This window comes from Melanostigma gelatinosum, assembly GCF_949748355.1.
Source record: "Melanostigma gelatinosum genome assembly, chromosome: 14".
NCBI classification, from domain to species: domain Eukaryota; kingdom Metazoa; phylum Chordata; class Actinopteri; order Perciformes; family Zoarcidae; genus Melanostigma; species Melanostigma gelatinosum.
This window is the reverse complement of record NC_136647.1, coordinates 19,756,960-19,774,746: the sequence shown is the minus strand read 5'-3', so window position 1 is coordinate 19,774,746 and position 17,787 is coordinate 19,756,960. Positions and strand designations below refer to the sequence as shown.

The 17,787-nt window shown below is 43.8% G+C and overlaps 1 protein-coding gene across 4 annotated transcripts in view; it reads right to left on the bottom strand.

Moving 5' to 3' along the window:
• Nucleotides 1–17,787, bottom strand: part of auts2a (activator of transcription and developmental regulator AUTS2 a) — a gene marked incomplete at its 5' end in the record, with an annotated part of 301,972 nt that overhangs the window by 176,709 nt on the left and 107,476 nt on the right. For all 4 annotated transcript variants that reach the window (XM_079284033.1, XM_079284035.1, XM_079284034.1 and 1 more), the window contains one exon: nt 72–167. In XM_079284033.1, coding sequence (XP_079140159.1) covers nt 72–167 — 96 coding nt within the window. The remainder of the gene's footprint in view (nt 1–71; nt 168–17,787) is intronic.

Sequence of the window (17,787 nt, the reverse complement as noted above, 5' to 3'; positions counted from 1 at the left end):
TGATGTATGATTTTTGACTTTGAAAGTTCAGACCACCAGTGAAGCAGTGGTCCGATATGTAATGTACTCACGTCTGTCACTCTGTCTCTGGAGCTGCTCCTGACGGAAGGCTTGGACTCTGCACTCTCGCTGTCGCTGCCTTTACAGTTGGTCTGCCCTGGCTTCAGCTGCCAAACACAACACACAAGGAGACCAAGGGTTAACAACATGAAGTAAAACTCTTAACACTGCAGTTTAGAGCTTTACACGGACAAAGCTGGCAATGGGAAGGCATCCCACAGAAATCGGCTCATGAATATGTGAGAGCTGGCAGGAGCTGCGGCGCTGTCTCTGTAAATCTGTCACATTTCGGAGCCTGTTCAGCAGCCATCACTCCGCCTGCCAACGATAGACGCCATCTGATCTCGCAGTAGGAAACTCCTCTCAGCCCACAAAATAGAGAACAGGGACAAAGACCCCTCCAGAACCTTCAAATGGAGCCGCTATCCTTTCCAAGCAGACACCACATGCCGAGGCAGCAGGAGCTCGGCAAGTGTCATCCTCTAGACGCTCTGTTCGAGATGCAGCAAAATGACGAGAATAAAGGGGGGGACGTGCCAATCCGCCAGCATCTGAGGCCCTTCAAAATCTGTAGAACAATAAAAGACTCTTGGGAGTGCGGAGCTGAGTGGAAGGAGGTGGGGCTGTCCAAGTCTGCGATTGATGTCCTCTGAAGCTCCCATGCTGCTCCTTGCAGACCAGACAAACGCCGCAGGTTTAATTTCAAAGCGCATAAAAAAATGCTTTATGGGACAGCGCAGTCAACGGCTGCTCTGTCAACTAATAGGAGAGCGTGGCACTGCAACACACAAAGGACTTGGACGAGAAGATGATGGCACTCTCCTTTCCCCTCCCAGTGCTGCTCTGAAGGGGAAGAGACAGTGCTACAGTATATGTTTGTTTTACCTCTCCTTCAGAATTCTCTTTTCAGGTATCGGCCATCATTTAGCGCGATGAAAGGGCACAAGGTGTGGGAATACCAAAAGAACCCCCGAGTTGAGCGGGTAATTAAAATGAAAATGTTCCCTTTTCTGTAGCCATTAGCGGTGTGAAAGGAATCCTATTCCTTGGGAGAATTGCATGATGGGTGGAAGGCGGGTGGATTCGCCAGAGTGCTGAACGTGATAAGAGAGTTTGAGCACTGGGAATGCCTGACGGGCCTGCTCTACAAGGCACGTGCACGCGTCTGAATACACGTGTGTACATGTGTGTCTATGTAGCCTGAGACGAGAGCGCACGAGAACCAAACGTGGCACACGCACAGACACATGCACACCGATGCCCTGCGCTGTGATAGCAGTAATTACCTCCGACACGTTTTATTCACACAAAAACCAGGGGCACATTATTCTCTTTTTCTTGTAAATGCCAGTTTGTCTGAGGGGAGTTTACATATTTTTAGAGAGAAAAGAGGGAATAATATCTCATCCACCCCGGCCTGTGAACTGATCCTTGAAGAGAGGGCGAGGGACGCCATTTACGCCCCAGTCTACGGCTCCTTCATCAAAACATGTTGACCTATAATATTTATTAACCAGCCCGTGTCCCTGCCGACATCACCGGGCAGCATACTTATGCATTTATGAATGTGTGCACACACACACACACACACACACACACACCTTCCTGCATCACATATTCACAGCCCAAAACCAAACTCAGATCTGTTAGGCTTATAAAACATATAATCTGGCAAGTGTGGGAGAGATATATAGAGATTTGTCTTTTATTAATCAATGTGGTATCACGCCGACTCCGCAGCGGTGCGACCGCATAATCACATTGCCGTATCCTGGCTTATCAGTGGGAAAGTACTCCATGAAATCAGAAATCTTGCACAAATTTAAATCTGTGTGTAATGTCTGAAGAACATGTCTAATAAAGACATTCCAATAAAGAGCGGCTCATCTTCCAGGGCTATTACATAGCTCGGGACCTGATTACACAGCTATTTGAAAGCTTGTTCCCTCAGCTTGTTCCCTTTAATTTCCCCTTGAGCTCCCTTAAATTACTTCAGAGAATTGTGTGTGTTTTTTTCTCTCTTCATCCGGTCTCCCCTTTCTGAGGTTCACATGATGAATTCATTTAGTTTTATGCTGTGATTAATGGCTGCCTAAGACAAATGGAGGGAATGCTGGCGGTCAGGGCTAGACCACGGTTGATCCGTATCCGTATGTGCCCCCCCCCCCTTTGCCGTTTGTTCTTTCCTAATCATCTCAAATGTGTGTGACCTTTGCTCCAACAACGCTGATCTGATCACTCCAACTCGTTACTGCATGCAGGTCGTTTTTATAGCCTTTTAAACCTGTAATGAGACCCAGCGCACTTCACTGCATTCAGCACAGATCTACGGCGGAGGAATGAGTCATGCGTGCAGAGGCCCCACACTGGTGCGCACTGATGCAATAGCATACACACATTAATTAAGACGCAGGTTGAGGCATACGGATGCATTTATTTAATGGCCTTACTGTATCTGTGCAACCTGGGTTGCACAGTGGCCCTGCAGGAAGATAACAGACAGATGGTTTTAATATTCCAGTGGCTAATTTCACAACAATTAAAGACACAGCGAGACATTAGCGTCGAATGAAACATTTAAACTACTAGTAAGTGCATCTGCCATTAATTTCCACACAGTGAGGTCTTGTTTTCCTGCAATCTGTTCTGTGTTAGGGGATGAAGTAGTTTTTAGTTGTTTTCCTCTTCCTCGTCTCTGTTACCAGTCTGAATCTGAATCTGAAGTAGAGAATCAACAACTGTTTTCAATCAGCAGTCAGCGTGAGGCTTTGGAAGAAAGCAGCCAAACCTCAGCATGAAACTGTTCAACCCGCAAGTATGAAAATCATTTGGCATTTCTCATCAATCTTTTTTTCTTTATATATATATATATATATATATATATATATATATATATATATATATATATATATATATATATATATATATATATATATAACGCTTGTGATTAAGTTACTAGCAACTATTCACACTTGTTGCCATACTGACAACTGAACATCCCCGAATCATTTGAATGTGTCAGTTAAGTCGGAGTTTCTATTGTGGAGCCCAGTGTTGAGCAAGTTACTCTCAAAAGGTAATGTATTACCGATTACTAGTTACTCTCAAAAGGTAATGTATTACCTATAACTAGTTACTCTCAAAAGGTAATGTATTACCGATTACTAGTTACTCTCAAAAGGTAATGTATTACCGATTACTAGTTACTCTCAAAAGGTAATGTATTACCTATTACTAGTTACTCTCAAAAGGTAATGTATTACCTATTACTAGTTACTCTCAAAAGGTAATGTATTACCTATTACTAGTTACTCTCAAAAGGTAATGTATTACCTATTACTAGTTACTCTCAAAATGTAATGTATTACCTATTACTAGTTACTCTTAAAAGGTAATATATTACCTATAACTAGTAACTCTCAAAAGGTAATGTATTACCTATTACTAGTTACTCTCAAAAGGTAATGTATTACCTATTACTAGTTACTCTCAAAATGTAATGTATTACCTATTACTAGTTATTCTCAAAAGGTAATGTATTACCTATAACTAGTTACTCTCAAAAGGTAATGAATTACCGATTACTAGTTACTCTCAAAAGGTAATGTATTACCTATAACTAGTTACTCTCAAAAGGTAATGAATTACCGATTACTAGTTACTCTCAAAAGGTAATGTATTACCTATAACTAGTTACTCTCAAAAGGTAATGAATTACCGATTACTAGTTACTCTCAAACGGTAATGTATTACCTATAACTAGTTACTCTCAAAAGGTAATGTATTACCGATTACTAGTTACTCTCAAAAGGTAATGTATTACCTATAACTAGTTACTCTCAAAAGGTAATATATTACCTATAACTAGTAACTCTCAAAAGGTAATGTATTGCCTATTACTAGTTACTCTCAAAAGGTAATGTATTACCTATAACTAGTTACTCTCAAAAGGTAATGTATTGCCTATTACTAGTTATTCTCAAAAGGTAATGTATTACCTATAACTAGTTACTCTCAAAAGGTAATGTATTACCGATTACTAGTTACTCTCAAAAGGTAATGTATTACCTATAACTAGTTACTCTCAAAAGGTAATGTCTTACCTATAACTAGTTACTCTCAAAAGGTAATGTATTACCTATAACTAGTTACTCTCAAAAGGTAATGTCTTACCTATAACTAGTTACTCTCAAAAGGTTATGTATTACCTATTACTAGTTACTCTCAAAAGGTAAATGTATTACCTATAACTAGTTACTCTCAAAAGGTAATGTCTTACCTATAACTAGTAACTCTCAAAAGGTAATGTATTACCTATAACTAGTAACTCTCAAAAGGTAATGTATTACCTATAACTAGTAACTCAAAAGGTAATGTATTACCTATTACTAGTTACTCTCAAAAGGTAATGTATTACCTATAACTAGTAACTCTCAAAAGGTAATGTATTACCTATAACTAGTTACTCTCAAAAGGTAATGTATTACCTATAACTAGTTACTCTCAAAAGGTAATGTATTACCTATTACTAGTTACTCTCAAAAGGCAATGTATTACCTATTACTAGTTACTCTCAAAAGGTAATGTATTACCTATAACTAGTAACTCTCAAAAGGTAATGTATTACCTATTACTAGGTACTCTCAAAAGGTAATGTATTACCTATAACTAGTTACTCTCAAAAGGTAATGTATTACCTATTACTAGTTACTCTCAAAAGGTAATGTATTACCTATTACTAGTTACTCTCAAAAGGTAATGTATTACCTATTACTAGTTACTCTCAAAAGGCAATGTATTACCTATTACTAGTTACTCTCAAAAGGTAATGTATTACCTATAACTAGTAACTCTCAAAAGGTCATTTATTACCTATTACTAGTTACTCTCAAAAGGTAATGTATTACCTATAACTAGTTACTCTCAAAAGGTAATGTATTACCTATTACTAGTTACTCTCAAAAGGTAATGTATTACCTATTACTAGTTACTCTCAAAAGGTAATGTATTACCTATTACTAGTTACTCTCAAAAGGTAATGTATTACCTATAACTAGTTACTCTCAAAAGGTAATGTATTACCTATTACTAGTTACTCTCAAAAGGTAATGTATTACCTATTACTAGTTACTCTCAAAAGGTAATGTATTACCTATAACTAGTAACTCTCAAAAGGTAATGTATTACCTATAACTAGTAACTCTCAAAAGGTAATGTATTACCTATTACTAGTTACTCTCAAAAGGTAATGTATTACCTATAACTAGTTACTCTCAAAAGGTAATGCATTACCTATTACTAGTTACTCTCAAAAGGTAATGTATTACCTATAACTAGTTACTCTCAAAAGGTAATGTATTACCTATTACTAGTTACTCTCAAAAGGTAATGTATTACCTATAACTAGTAACTCTCAAAAGGTAATTTATTACCTATAACTAGTTACTCTCAAAAGGTAATGTATTACCTATTACTAGTTACTCTCAAAAGGTAATGTATTACCTATTACTAGTTACTCTCAAAAGGTAATGTATTGCCTATAACTAGTTACTCTCAAAAGGTAATGTATTACCTATTACTAGTTACTCTCAAAAGGTAATGTATTGCCTATAACTAGTTACTCTCAAAAGGTAATGTATTACCTATAACTAGTTACTCTCAAAAGGTAATGTATTACCTATTACTAGTTACTCTCAAAAGGTAATGTATTACCTATAACTAGTTACTCTCAAAAGGTAATGTATTACCTATTATTAGTTACTCTCAAAAGGTAATGTATTACCTATAACTAGTTACTCTCAAAAGGTAATGTATTACCTATTATTAGTTACTCTCAAAAGGTAATGTATTACCTATAACTAGTTACTCTCAAAAGGTAATGTATTACCTATTATTAGTTACTCTCAAAAGGTAATGTATTACCTATAACTAGTTACTCTCAAAAGGTAATGTATTACCTATTATTAGTTACTCTCAAAAGGTAATGTATTACCTATAACTAGTTACTCTCAAAAGGTTATGTATTACCTATTACTAGTTACTCTCAAAAGGTAATGTATTACCTATAACTAGTTACTCTCAAAAGGTAATGTATTACCTATTACTAGTTACTCTCAAAAGGTAATGTATTACCTATAACTAGTTACTCTCAAAAGGTAATGTATTACCTATAACTAGTTACTCTCAAAAGGTAATGTATTACCTATAACTAGTTACTCTCAAAAGGTAATGTATTACCTATAACTAGTTACTCTCAAAAGGTAATATATTACTGATTACTGTCCATGACTTCCTCTTCAAAGGTCTACTATGGATTTCCAATAATGTGCCAGAAGATTGCAATTTGTTGACTGGCCTTGACCAACGCGTCAAAGGTTCTTCTCATGGGACCTAAACACTCTGTGCTGAAGTGCAGTGAGTCCTCTGATACAAGAGGAAGAGTGGCGAGGCTTTTCAACATGTCTGCTGAAAGAAACACATGCTTCTTTACAGATAACCTCACAGCAGCATTACTGGAGCTGGCGAATGAAATGTCACAAATACTTGATGTCTACCAGCGCACGAGATGCCTGTCGTTATAATACAAAAAAGTGTCATTAAAAAAGACTGAATCAATCTGAAATCTTTTCATTTCAGTATTGCTGTTAGCGTTCAGGCTACACAGCACACACTACAGCACATCCACAGATCAGAGTGCAGGGAAATGGTGAAACATTTCATCTAACTCTGAGAACTGCTCTGGAACAGCTATTGCAACATTGTCTTGAACATGCGGAGTCAATTATTTTCCCACTAACTGAAAAGTGCTCACCGTTGCCATCGTGGAATTTTACAAGTGTATTGACCTATTCTCAAGGGCTGCACTACAGACTCGATGCAATCAAGCGCAAAAGTAGGCCTGCTAACATTTCTAACCACAAAGGCCTCTTTAAACGGAGCCATACACAACCAGCCTGCCCCAGCAGCTCCACCCCCAACCCCCCCATCCCTCAAAAGGAAAAAAATAAGACGGGGAGAGAACTGGGCTCAGTTTTCTGTACTGGCCTCAGTGGGATAGCCATCAGCTCCTGGTTTCCCTTAGTTACGCACAACAGCAGCTGCGGAGCTCGGCGGTAATAAAACCTGGAACAATTTAACGGCTTTTATTGTTCTTCTGCGGCTTTCAGAACAGCTAACCTGTCCTCTCAGGATCTGGCAGAGAGAATCCCACTAGGGCAGCAATGAAAGAGGATCTCATTTACCTAAAAGCGCTTATAAATTTTTCATTTGCTTTAACAAGTAAATTAACAAGTCCCTCATTTGGGAAGTTTTATGGCTGCTTGCCACTAAGGGAGGACAATGAAAGTTTTATAGATAATCCACTACCTAGGCTGTGTTGCTGATAATAAATTGTCTATTTCCTGCGGCACTGTCAAATCCCCTTGGTTTCCACTGACTACACTTTGAATATCTCCTTTATGCTACCTTCAGAGGTCTATATACCACGGCTGTTAAAGTGCCAGGGAGCTTCACGACTCGGCAGTTAAAAGGAACAACTTGAAGAATTTCTGTAGACTTTATACAGGCGCCTTAGGAGACGCCATTGCTAAACATCAGACGTCGCTAATCATGTCCACAGCAGCCCCTACATCACATCAGCCTCGCAGTGCAGGCCGACAGCAGCAGTTGGAAAGCGCTGGGCCTGTTTAACCACCGCCGGCTTTATGTGACGAGGCTCTTATGTAAAAGAGGAGAGCTGAGGGTTGGTCCGGGCCTGTGAGGGGGCGACGCTGGCCCTACGTCGCCTCTCTGACAGCGGCTGTGTGAGCGAGCCCACCAGCCCGGCTCTGAGGCCCAGCTGCTTTAACCGCCGCGGACAGGAGCCGCGCCTGCCCCTCTCGTCACCCATAACCCCCTCTGCCACCCTCGCTCACAGCCTGTCACTGAGCATCAACGCTTGGCCTCAGTTGCCCCAGATTTGTTTCCCGTTAGCTCTGTGTGTGGCAAAGGAGTCACACGGTGTGAAAATAACCCTTTATATCTCTGTAGTTGAAGCATGGTCGTTGTGTGTTCTTTCATCACTGTGACTAAAATGACATATTAAAAATACTTGGCATGTGTATCCCAAAGCCTGCTGTTTGCCTGTGGATAAGATGTCACTTGCAGTCAGCGAGGGCAGCAGCCTTTATTAGCACCTAGGTATGTTACCATGGAGAAGCTGCGCATCATTGAGCGGCAGTGATCTCTGGCGACCTTGTCAGACATCATTTCTTTAGCCGGGGAGAGATGAGTGAGGCCGAACGCTCCCACTCTGACCAATCTCAGGCCACGCAGGAGGCTTTCCTAGCCTCTGTGCTGGAATGTGCAGCCAAAGCGAAGACATGGAGCCACTAAGGGCCAGTCACAGCAGCCGCAGGGTGAGAGCATCCCGAGAGGAGGAGGAGTGGGAAATGGAGGCTCACTGGGGGGAGGAGGGGGGTAAACGTGGCTGAGAGCACTGTCTTGATCTCATCAGTCATCCTAAGGACTCCATTTCCTGCACCGCAGGCTGGGGGCTATACAGCTCGTGGCTGCATATATATATTGCCATAAATCTCTGATCTATGACGACATTACAGACAAATCAATATGCTTTTAACATCCATCCTCTGCCCTGCGTCGCAATCACCCTTCTCCCTCCTCACAAATGGTCATATAATGCTGTAGTCTGGTGGATTGAGTTATGGGGACAATTCCCAGATTTAATAATGAACTGAGCAGGTGGAAAAAGTGTGTGGTGGGGGTTTGGAGGGGGGATGGAATGAGCAGCGGGAGACCTCTACTCTCTCAGATCATATCTGAACATCTTGTTATAGTAGCCCCGCGTGGCAGTAAAATAACCTTCCTGCCCACTTTACGCACATCCAATTTCCTGAGCTCTAACAGTCCCCATGTACAGCGGGCAAAAAGCCGACCGAGAAAATACTATTACCAGAATTCTTCCCACAATGCATTGGGAAACGGAAAAAAAAGAGGAGGGTGCAAAAAGACCCCTCTAAGCTGCCTGGTTGAGCGCTCATCACCACAGAACTACTCATCAAAGAAATTTGCGTGCAATTAATTACATGATTCCCCAGCTCTTCAATCTGTGTTGCCGAGGCGTTACTTCAATATTGGCTTTGAGGGACCATCCAACTAAAGCCACAGCCAGTGTGCCAAATCACAGCTCCTGGAGCTGGGCAGCCTCAATAAAGAGAGATATGGAAAAAAAGACAGCAGAGGAAGAGCCCTCTCCTATCGGCTTGCAGGGGCTATCATTTCTATTTTTTATTGCCATTTATTTTCCTCCAGGAATTCACTGCCAGTATATTGGCAGGCTTTCCAGTAGGTGGAGGCAATGAAATTTAGCGCAGACACTTAACACTGGGTCAAGCCTTGTGTGTGGCTCATATGTGGTGGTAATATGATAGACAAACGTTTCTAGTTTAGGGAAAGAGGGCTTTTTAATGTTACAGAAATATCCATAGAGTGCTCTGTAGGACACACGTGGCTGCAGAAAAAGGGAAAATGCATAACCGGAGCCTTTCAGAGGGAGACAACCTGAATAGTTCAACGCTGTGTCATTATGCTAAACCCTGAGCCTGAGAACTACTTGCTTAAAAGCAATACAGTAAATTCAGCTCGAAAACATATACGATAATTGGGATTAATGAAAGGACATTCCCCTCAAATCCTTTCGAGAAAAAGGCCGCTCCATAAACATACATATTAATACATACATGAATAAGTGCAGCATAGCAGACACAGGCTGCACTGTGACTAATGTATGGACGTTAACATTAAAAGGTTACATTAAAAAATCATTTCTGTTCATTTTGGAAAACACATCACTCATCAATCACCTTACCTGTGAATATCAATGAACATAACTACAAGCCCTCTGTGATCATCTCTCAGCATATCTGCAGTGAATACTCATCCGATTAGAGTATTTAATGAGCGAGTGAAAGGCTCTCTATATTCAGACCATTACTATAGCAGCAAACAACTATTTCCTATGTGAAGATATAGCGGAGTAACCCAAGCTGAACTGTGCTGTTTTTGTAGCAGGGCCGGCTGCACGTGTGCCTCACTGACTAGGTAACAGCCATCGCTCTGCACTGCTCTGCACTCATACTGGGTCTACAGCTGATAACGCCGCCCCGACCCACAGAGCCATTGCCCGAAGGGTAGCACCCACCATTCAGTTCCCCCCAAGGTAAACACCGTCAGCTCTGTTAGCACTGATGCCGTTCTTTGCACCGTTAGCGCTTTCAGCACCTGCTAGCTGTCGGCTCAGCCATCGCCATGTTGAGAGCCGTCTGACGCATCGGTAGTGATATGTTTTGTGTCATCCAGTCGGAGCTAAATGGGGCAGGATGGGTGGAGACACAATGGCGACGGAGTATGGCGGAAGCTATGGCGGGAATGGACGCTCCACATAAAATACAAACTCTGCATTCAGAAGACAAATTAAGATGTTAGTCAGGTTGGTATTTTATAAAATACTACTGCAAAGCCCGTTCAAAGTGTGCCCTTATGCACAGGAAGACTTGAAGAGAATACTCCTTGTGTGGTGTCATAAGCACTCTACAACACTGTTAGTGTACTCACACTGCCAGATGGGGGAGACAACAGTACAGTGCAGGTCTAACAACCTACCATGCGCTGCGCTTACACACTGGTGCAAACAAACAAGAATGATAGCATATCACCTTGCATGCATTTGGCTCCATCTGCACCGCTATTCAAGGGATTAGACGGGCTCGTAAAATCTGATGGCAGGATATACGTTTCCTCTTTGGCTGACCCAGGGTGTCCCCCCGGGGCCTGGTGCCGTTATCACTAATCCCGGTTGTAAACGTCCTCATTTAGCCACCTTCCTGAAATGCTGTCATTATGAAGTCATAAAACACGACAGCGCTACTCTCCCATCGTATTAACAGCAGCCTGAGTTTGCCTGCTTCCTGACGAGTATGCTAGCAAACATCTGCTCTGGCTGCTGTAACAGACCGGTAATGGGACACAGCAAAAAGCCAAGGGCAACAGAAATACAGCCAAGCAACATGATTGCGATTGAAATAATCAGGACTTCAGAGACAGGAAGTAGCTCACATGAACTACAGCGACATACTGTACGTGTTTCATGCAAGATGCTACATATCGCCACGATGAGGACTAGAACATTGTCCATTAACATTTTAGTGGAACCATATTGATGGTGTACTCGACTCCCTTTCATCTGACTGGCCATAAACATGCAGCTGCCCATCATGGGCTGGTGACAGGCTGCGGATCTCACACAGCCCTCTCCGCGATGGGCTGTGAAATGTTGTTATTGTGAGTCGGGAACATGCGAACGATCCGAACACTAAGATAAAGAAAAATATTCTGTGACACCTGATCTTAAACAACACTTACAAAATCTGGCACAACAACTATGAGCCAGTTACAAAGGTCTAGGATGCGTAATCGTCAGTGTGTGGAAACCTCAGGACGCATAACGGCATACCTCCTCCTGCAGCATGTCGCCTTAGCCGAGTTCATCTACAGTACACTGCAGTTTCACAATTTTTGCAACAATGTTGCTGCTGTTTCGCAATTAGGTCCGCCAACTAATTAATTAGGAGCTGAACGCTGCAGAAATATGAATAGAAAGGTAGGTTTGGAGTGACATATGGGGTGGAATCCTCAACACGCGATTGCTAATGTTTGTACATCACATTAATGTTTCAAATTCACAGTTAGAAATGTGGCTTTGCAGACCACCGCCCTATTCAAAGCATGGTGATTGCTCTCCCTTTGTAGACACGGTCATTGTTACACAGTTGTGGCATGAACATCAACCTCACTGCTGATGGGTCACTAGTGGGGAATTGCCTCCCCCTCTTCCAACCAAGACAACCAAGCTGGCCAGAAAAGACATCTGTAAAGGGGACACGTGTATGTGGATGGCGTAACCGTAACATTATCATTGCTGGCAAAGAGAATAAAAAACATTGTCTGAGGTACAAAGAAAACTAGCGACATCAACAACCTTTGCTGATTGATCCATGGAGGGAGAAGACGCACAGAAAACAGAGAATAAAACTACCTTTACTGAAGTAAATGACTAAATCTGAAGTCAGATGGCGGATGTGAAACGGTTGGAGCAGCATGGAGCGAACAGAAGCGACTGCATCAGAAAATATACACTCTAGGCAAATGATCAAGGACGTTCCACAATTATAAGACAACCATCTACATACATTTTCAGCTGAAAGGCTGTTTCAGAAACGGAACTTGAAAAGTTGGAATAACTTTGGAAAGTTGGAGCTCCTTGAAAAGCCTCAGTGCAGCAGCAGTATCTCATCAATGAAGGATGGTTTAGACACAAGATGGAACTTCTTATTGTCTCTAAACTTGTCATAAGTACAGCCGTGGAAAATACACAATGATTTCTTCATCCAATGTCATCCAACAGCTTTACTGTGGAAATAAAGGGAGCCGACGCAGCACCGAGAAGAGCTCGCTGCCACTCCGGACCCGACAGCGTCCAACAGTGACTACGCTGCTTGTAGAAATAGCTTCCCCACATGTGTGTGAGGTGCATTACAACACAGAGGGGACCGGTTCCATTGCAGCCAAGGTCCACATTGCTTGGCGTAAAGAGAGACGATTCAGGTGGTTTAGTGCTCTTATTTATGTTGAGAATTACAGAGCGATCGTAATCTTGTCGGTTTTTACTCCTCTGACAAGTGGTGTTTTCAGCAGCTATCAGCAATCTTGGCAGGGCAAAGGAATTACTCCACGACCCTCTTTGAAAGCCATGCCCTCACTCTGTTTGTGTTTTGGTCTGGGCTTCCTCTAGCGAGTAATGGACTTCCTTCAACTCATAAATCACACTTGTACACCTCTTTTGATTTTTTTTCTCCTTTCCTCCGCCGTGTTTTGTTAAGTGTTCCACATCTTTGTTCGCGTGAAGCTATTTTCTGTCACAAAAAGCAGCCAGACAATGCCGGGCCTCTCTTTCCTGTTCTTGGAAAGGCACTTTTACAGCACGCTGAGGGCCACAAATTTCAACCACAAGAAGGCAATTATGAGAGTAAAATTACTTCCTCACTGTTATCAATCCACTCTGTGAACCCAGGGAATGGTTAAAAGCCACCATGAAAAAGGGCACAGTTAGAGTTTCCTCCTGGGTCCCAGCCAAGGCTGCTAACCTTGCTATTAAAGGCCCCGACAAGCTTTGTCAATGCAATCTGCTGAATGCCTTGAGTGACATGTGATCGATATTCTCCACTCTCCCGGGTCATCACCAGTGACAGAGGCCTAAGTAATAATACAGCTCGAGCTGCCTCTCTAACTTAAACACTTCCACAGCCACAATATTTTTTCCTTTTTTTTGTCTCGGGGTTTGCGAGCCAAATTTTCTGCACTGATCGAAAGAGGAAGATATGGAAGGTGGGAGAGAACAGGGGAGGCAGGTGGGTGTTGGGGCGGTGAGGAATTGGTGTGTGTCTAGATTGATGCTGGCGAGGGTAGTGAGTGTGGCCGGCTGAGGGAGGGGTGGGGGGGGCTCTGATAAATCGAAAATGACTGGCTGCCGAGTTGTAATCTGCCAACGTCGAGCCCCCTGTAGCAACACGCCAAATGAAAAAGAACGCTGACAGGCCGGAGAGATGGATGGCCTGCGGTAGATTGCGGGGAGGAGATGGAGCAAGGGGAAGAGACAGAGAGAGGAGGAGGAGGAGGAGGAGGAGGAGGAGGAGGAGGAGGAGGAGGAGGAGGAGGAGGAGGAGGAGGAGGGAGAGCGGGAGGGAAAACAGACAGAGCAGCGTGGCATTGTGGGGCAGACGTTCACGTTTCTTCCAGCGCACGGAGGTGTCAGGACGCGGTGAGGGAAAGGTAGCCTGTGGTTGCAGGCAGTAAATATACTCCCGTACACTCACACACAAACTCTTACCAGCTGAAAACATAAGGGTCTCATTACAATTTATAATTGGTCGAATGTAAACACGAACAGTTGGCAGTGTTGCACAGCCCATCAAGAGCAGTCAATTAGCTTCACACTGAAAATGTGTTTTATGTGTTTATATGACTTGTGCGTGTATACAGAGGGCTTGTAAATCTCTTGTTATATGCTATCTTTGCATTTTGCATAAATGCCATTTAAAAGGGATGTGCGCACACATACACACACACACCCACACACACACACAGGCAGCTGTCGTGTCCTTCACGAGCAGGTGAGTCAAGCTCCAACATCAAAATCCAACGCAAGAGCTCCACCTACTGCAAGTGCCTCCTCTGTGCCCCTTCCCCTGTTGTTCAGACAGCCAGCCGAGCTCTGGGAAAACACCGGCAGCAGACGGCCGTCAATGTGCAGCGCGCAGCTCATTCCTACCCATTCCCTTCCATTTCAGAGCAACACTTCTCCTTGAGTGTTCGTGACAGACTGAGGAAAAGCCAATCCAGACCGGGCTAATAAGGCTACAGCGGTGCCTGATACGATGTCGGCTGCGATGAGAGCTAAAAGCTAAGCCCGCCCTCCCCTCCCAGGTATTAAGCGTGCAAGCCTGATGCCTGTTAATCAGGGTCTTGCAGGATCAGGAGTAGGGCCTGGGAGAAGGAGTCAGTCCGCCTCACTGTCTGCCTGCCGAACAGGCCTGCTGGACCTGAATACACAACAGCGCTCCGCAAAATAAGCAAGGTCAGTTCAGCAGCAGCGGTGAGCCCGAGACAAGAGGACCAGCATTGTAATTGGGAACTCAATAAAGCTCATGTGGAAAACAATGCATGATGATGCTGGCAGATCCCACCCACCAGCACTACAGAGAACCCAGAGCAAACAATCTGTCTGCACAGACATCCATAATGCTACACAGAGTTTACACATCTACATCAGATGAGCTGCATATATTTAGAACTCACTAGTGGCACAGCGTGGGGCCTGATGAATCCACAAACAGCAGGAAATAGCACCAGTGTATTTTCAACAGAATTATCTGCAGCTCTTTGTCTGTTTATCCATTGCCCCCCCCCCCCCCACACACACACACACTCTGCCTCACCACAGCAGCAGACATGCCCAGCAAGGCAACAGGGGCCTTGGATCTGTAAAGGCTGCATCCCTCCCCCGTTTCATTTGCAGACCCGTGGCTCACAGTCGGACTGTCGCAGAGAAAAGCCATCTCCCTCACAGCATGGCTGCTGTTTCAGGGCACCGCCGATCTGCTGCATGCACCCCGACTTCCCGCGCTCCCACTGGGCTATTCAGGAAATCACGGCTGATACTGAGCCGTTTGTCTCCTTTTTGTGCTCACCCCTAAAAAAAAAAAAAAAGGGGGGTATAGTTTTATTTCCCCTCCCCTGAGGAAACATTGAAAATTATTTCTGTAACCCTCAGTGTGGCACACACACAAAAAATGAATAAAACACATTTTAAAAGGCAGGCGCTGCAGGAGTGGAAGTCTGCCTGTGGCTCTCTGAGTTGGCTGGGGAAAATTGGGTTCTCAGCCGGAGGTTCAGCACTTGAAACTTCAGGCACTTTCTGGAACAAAACTGGCGTAATCATCTCAAATAGGCCAGTATGAGACGAAGACTTTATACAGGCAGCGCGAGAATCCACTGAGGTCTGATCAAAGAAATGCTGAAGGTAAGTAATGTGGGAATTATACTCTGCAATTTCTGTGGCTTTCCACTGCGACAGCTTTTGTGTCAAACGTCTTTGAACTGCATACATGCATAAACAACCCAGGAACCAGGGATCATAGACTCATCAGTGCAGATTTGCTGGCGTTGGCTGCAGCACACATATTCCTCAGCCACCATCAATTATCCTGCCATAAAAGCAATCAAAAAAACAACAGGTCACCACCTTGTCCATCATGCCGGCTGATAAGATTAAATATGACTTCAGAGCAAAGTTACTTGCCGTTTGGAAAGGGATGCAATGTTTCCCTGATACGAGTGTGGAATCAACGAATGTTTTCCAGGCTGACTTATGACCTGCTCTGCTTTACTGCAGGCTCAACCGCCCCCAAAGACAACACGATGTAACCTCCAAAGATAATCCACGCCTTCTCAGAAAAGCTTCAATCAAAGACAAAACACACAACCCATGACCTGAAACAGAAAACTTGGGAAATCTTGAAGAGTTGGAACACGAGTGAATCCCCCACCCAAAACGTGGTCAAGGCCGTGACGCATACAAAATGGTTCCCGACGGTTTTAAAACACCTGCAGACGTCTCATTTCCAAAACAACTTTTAGTGAGAAACTACAATTTCAACAGAACAAAAACACCACCTCAGCTTGTGTCTACAAACAACAGCTGCACCGTAACAAAGTGATAAGGCTCAGACAGCATCACAGTTTCAAACAGTGGAAAGGGTACTTGTGTTGTGAATGCAAATGAGAACTATACCAGGCTTATTTTCTGTCCGAAAGACAAAGGAGAGAAGTGTGGCAGAGACAACGTGCAAAGCTGGGTACAATCTTAAAAGTAGCGGGAAGCGTTGGGGGGTTTGGGTGAGAAACGCGTCTACTTCACTGCATTCTCCCAGGAGAGCACACTGTGAGCCAAAGAACATGCTGGAACAATCATCCACTGCATTTAAAAGCACACTTCCAACAACCCTTTTTATCAAAACTTTTTTTTTGTTCCCCTCCTGATAACCCTTCATTTAAAATCGTCTGCATACACTACACTTCATGAAAGGACACCGAGCTTTTGTAGGCCAGAAAGACTCAAGTGCGGGCTCCGAAGAGCGAATGTCAAAATTCCCCCGAGCCGTCTTTTAAACACGGGGGTTAATAATTCAGCCTGAACAAAGAGTGAATCTGAGAGAGCGCTGGGCTCGCTGGTGTGCTCTGCACTTTCTTTCCCCGTCCCACAAGGCGGAACAGTGACGCGGGCACTTCCATCTCTGTTGGTGACAGAGCTCTTTCTGCTTTATTTTCAGCTTTCAGGGTTGATTTTCAACAGGCAGCCAGAGCCACTGCCTCGTGTCTTTGCTTCCCCGACAGAGAGCTGCAGCACACCAGCCTGTCGCCCTCATGATGACCTGTGGGTGGTGCTACATGACAACACATCACAAGGAGGAGGAGTGGAAGGAGGACGGCAGAGATGACTGGAACATAGTTTTAGAGAATAAGGGTGGATATGGTCTGTGATGAGACAACGTTGCTTTAAAGAACAGCATGTGTAGTACACTTTGACCTCTACCATTCAATCTAGGAGGCGTCAAACTAAACAGAGAATGCTCAAAACAAACATCATTATCCTCTCTTTTGGTCGCCCTTTCTCCTCTTCTCTCTGAATCACCACTTTGATTTGACTGCTCTGTCTCCTCTGGTATGTAAGTGTAACCTCGCCGTAGGAGGGGGCCATTTAACTCATTCACCCGCAGCCTGAGGCTAACGGGTTACGCTTGTTCGTCACTGTGTGTTCCAACATTGGACGGCAGATTTGCAACTTTAAATCTTTCCAAACCAGGGAGATGTACACTACAGGGGCAGACCCGCACCAATGATAGAGGGACTGCTGAGTGCAGTGACGCCTCCCACAAGAGTCTCCGACGAACGCTTCATGAGTCTGGTCATGTACGTGAATCCGTTTAGAGATGATGTGCCTTTTGTGTTGGGCCCCTCGCACATCTCCACACCCACACACTTGACCTCCATGCCACATGTCAGCCTCCTTGGGCAAAAACTGTGGCCGCCATAGGGTTGGGAATTGTTTGTGGA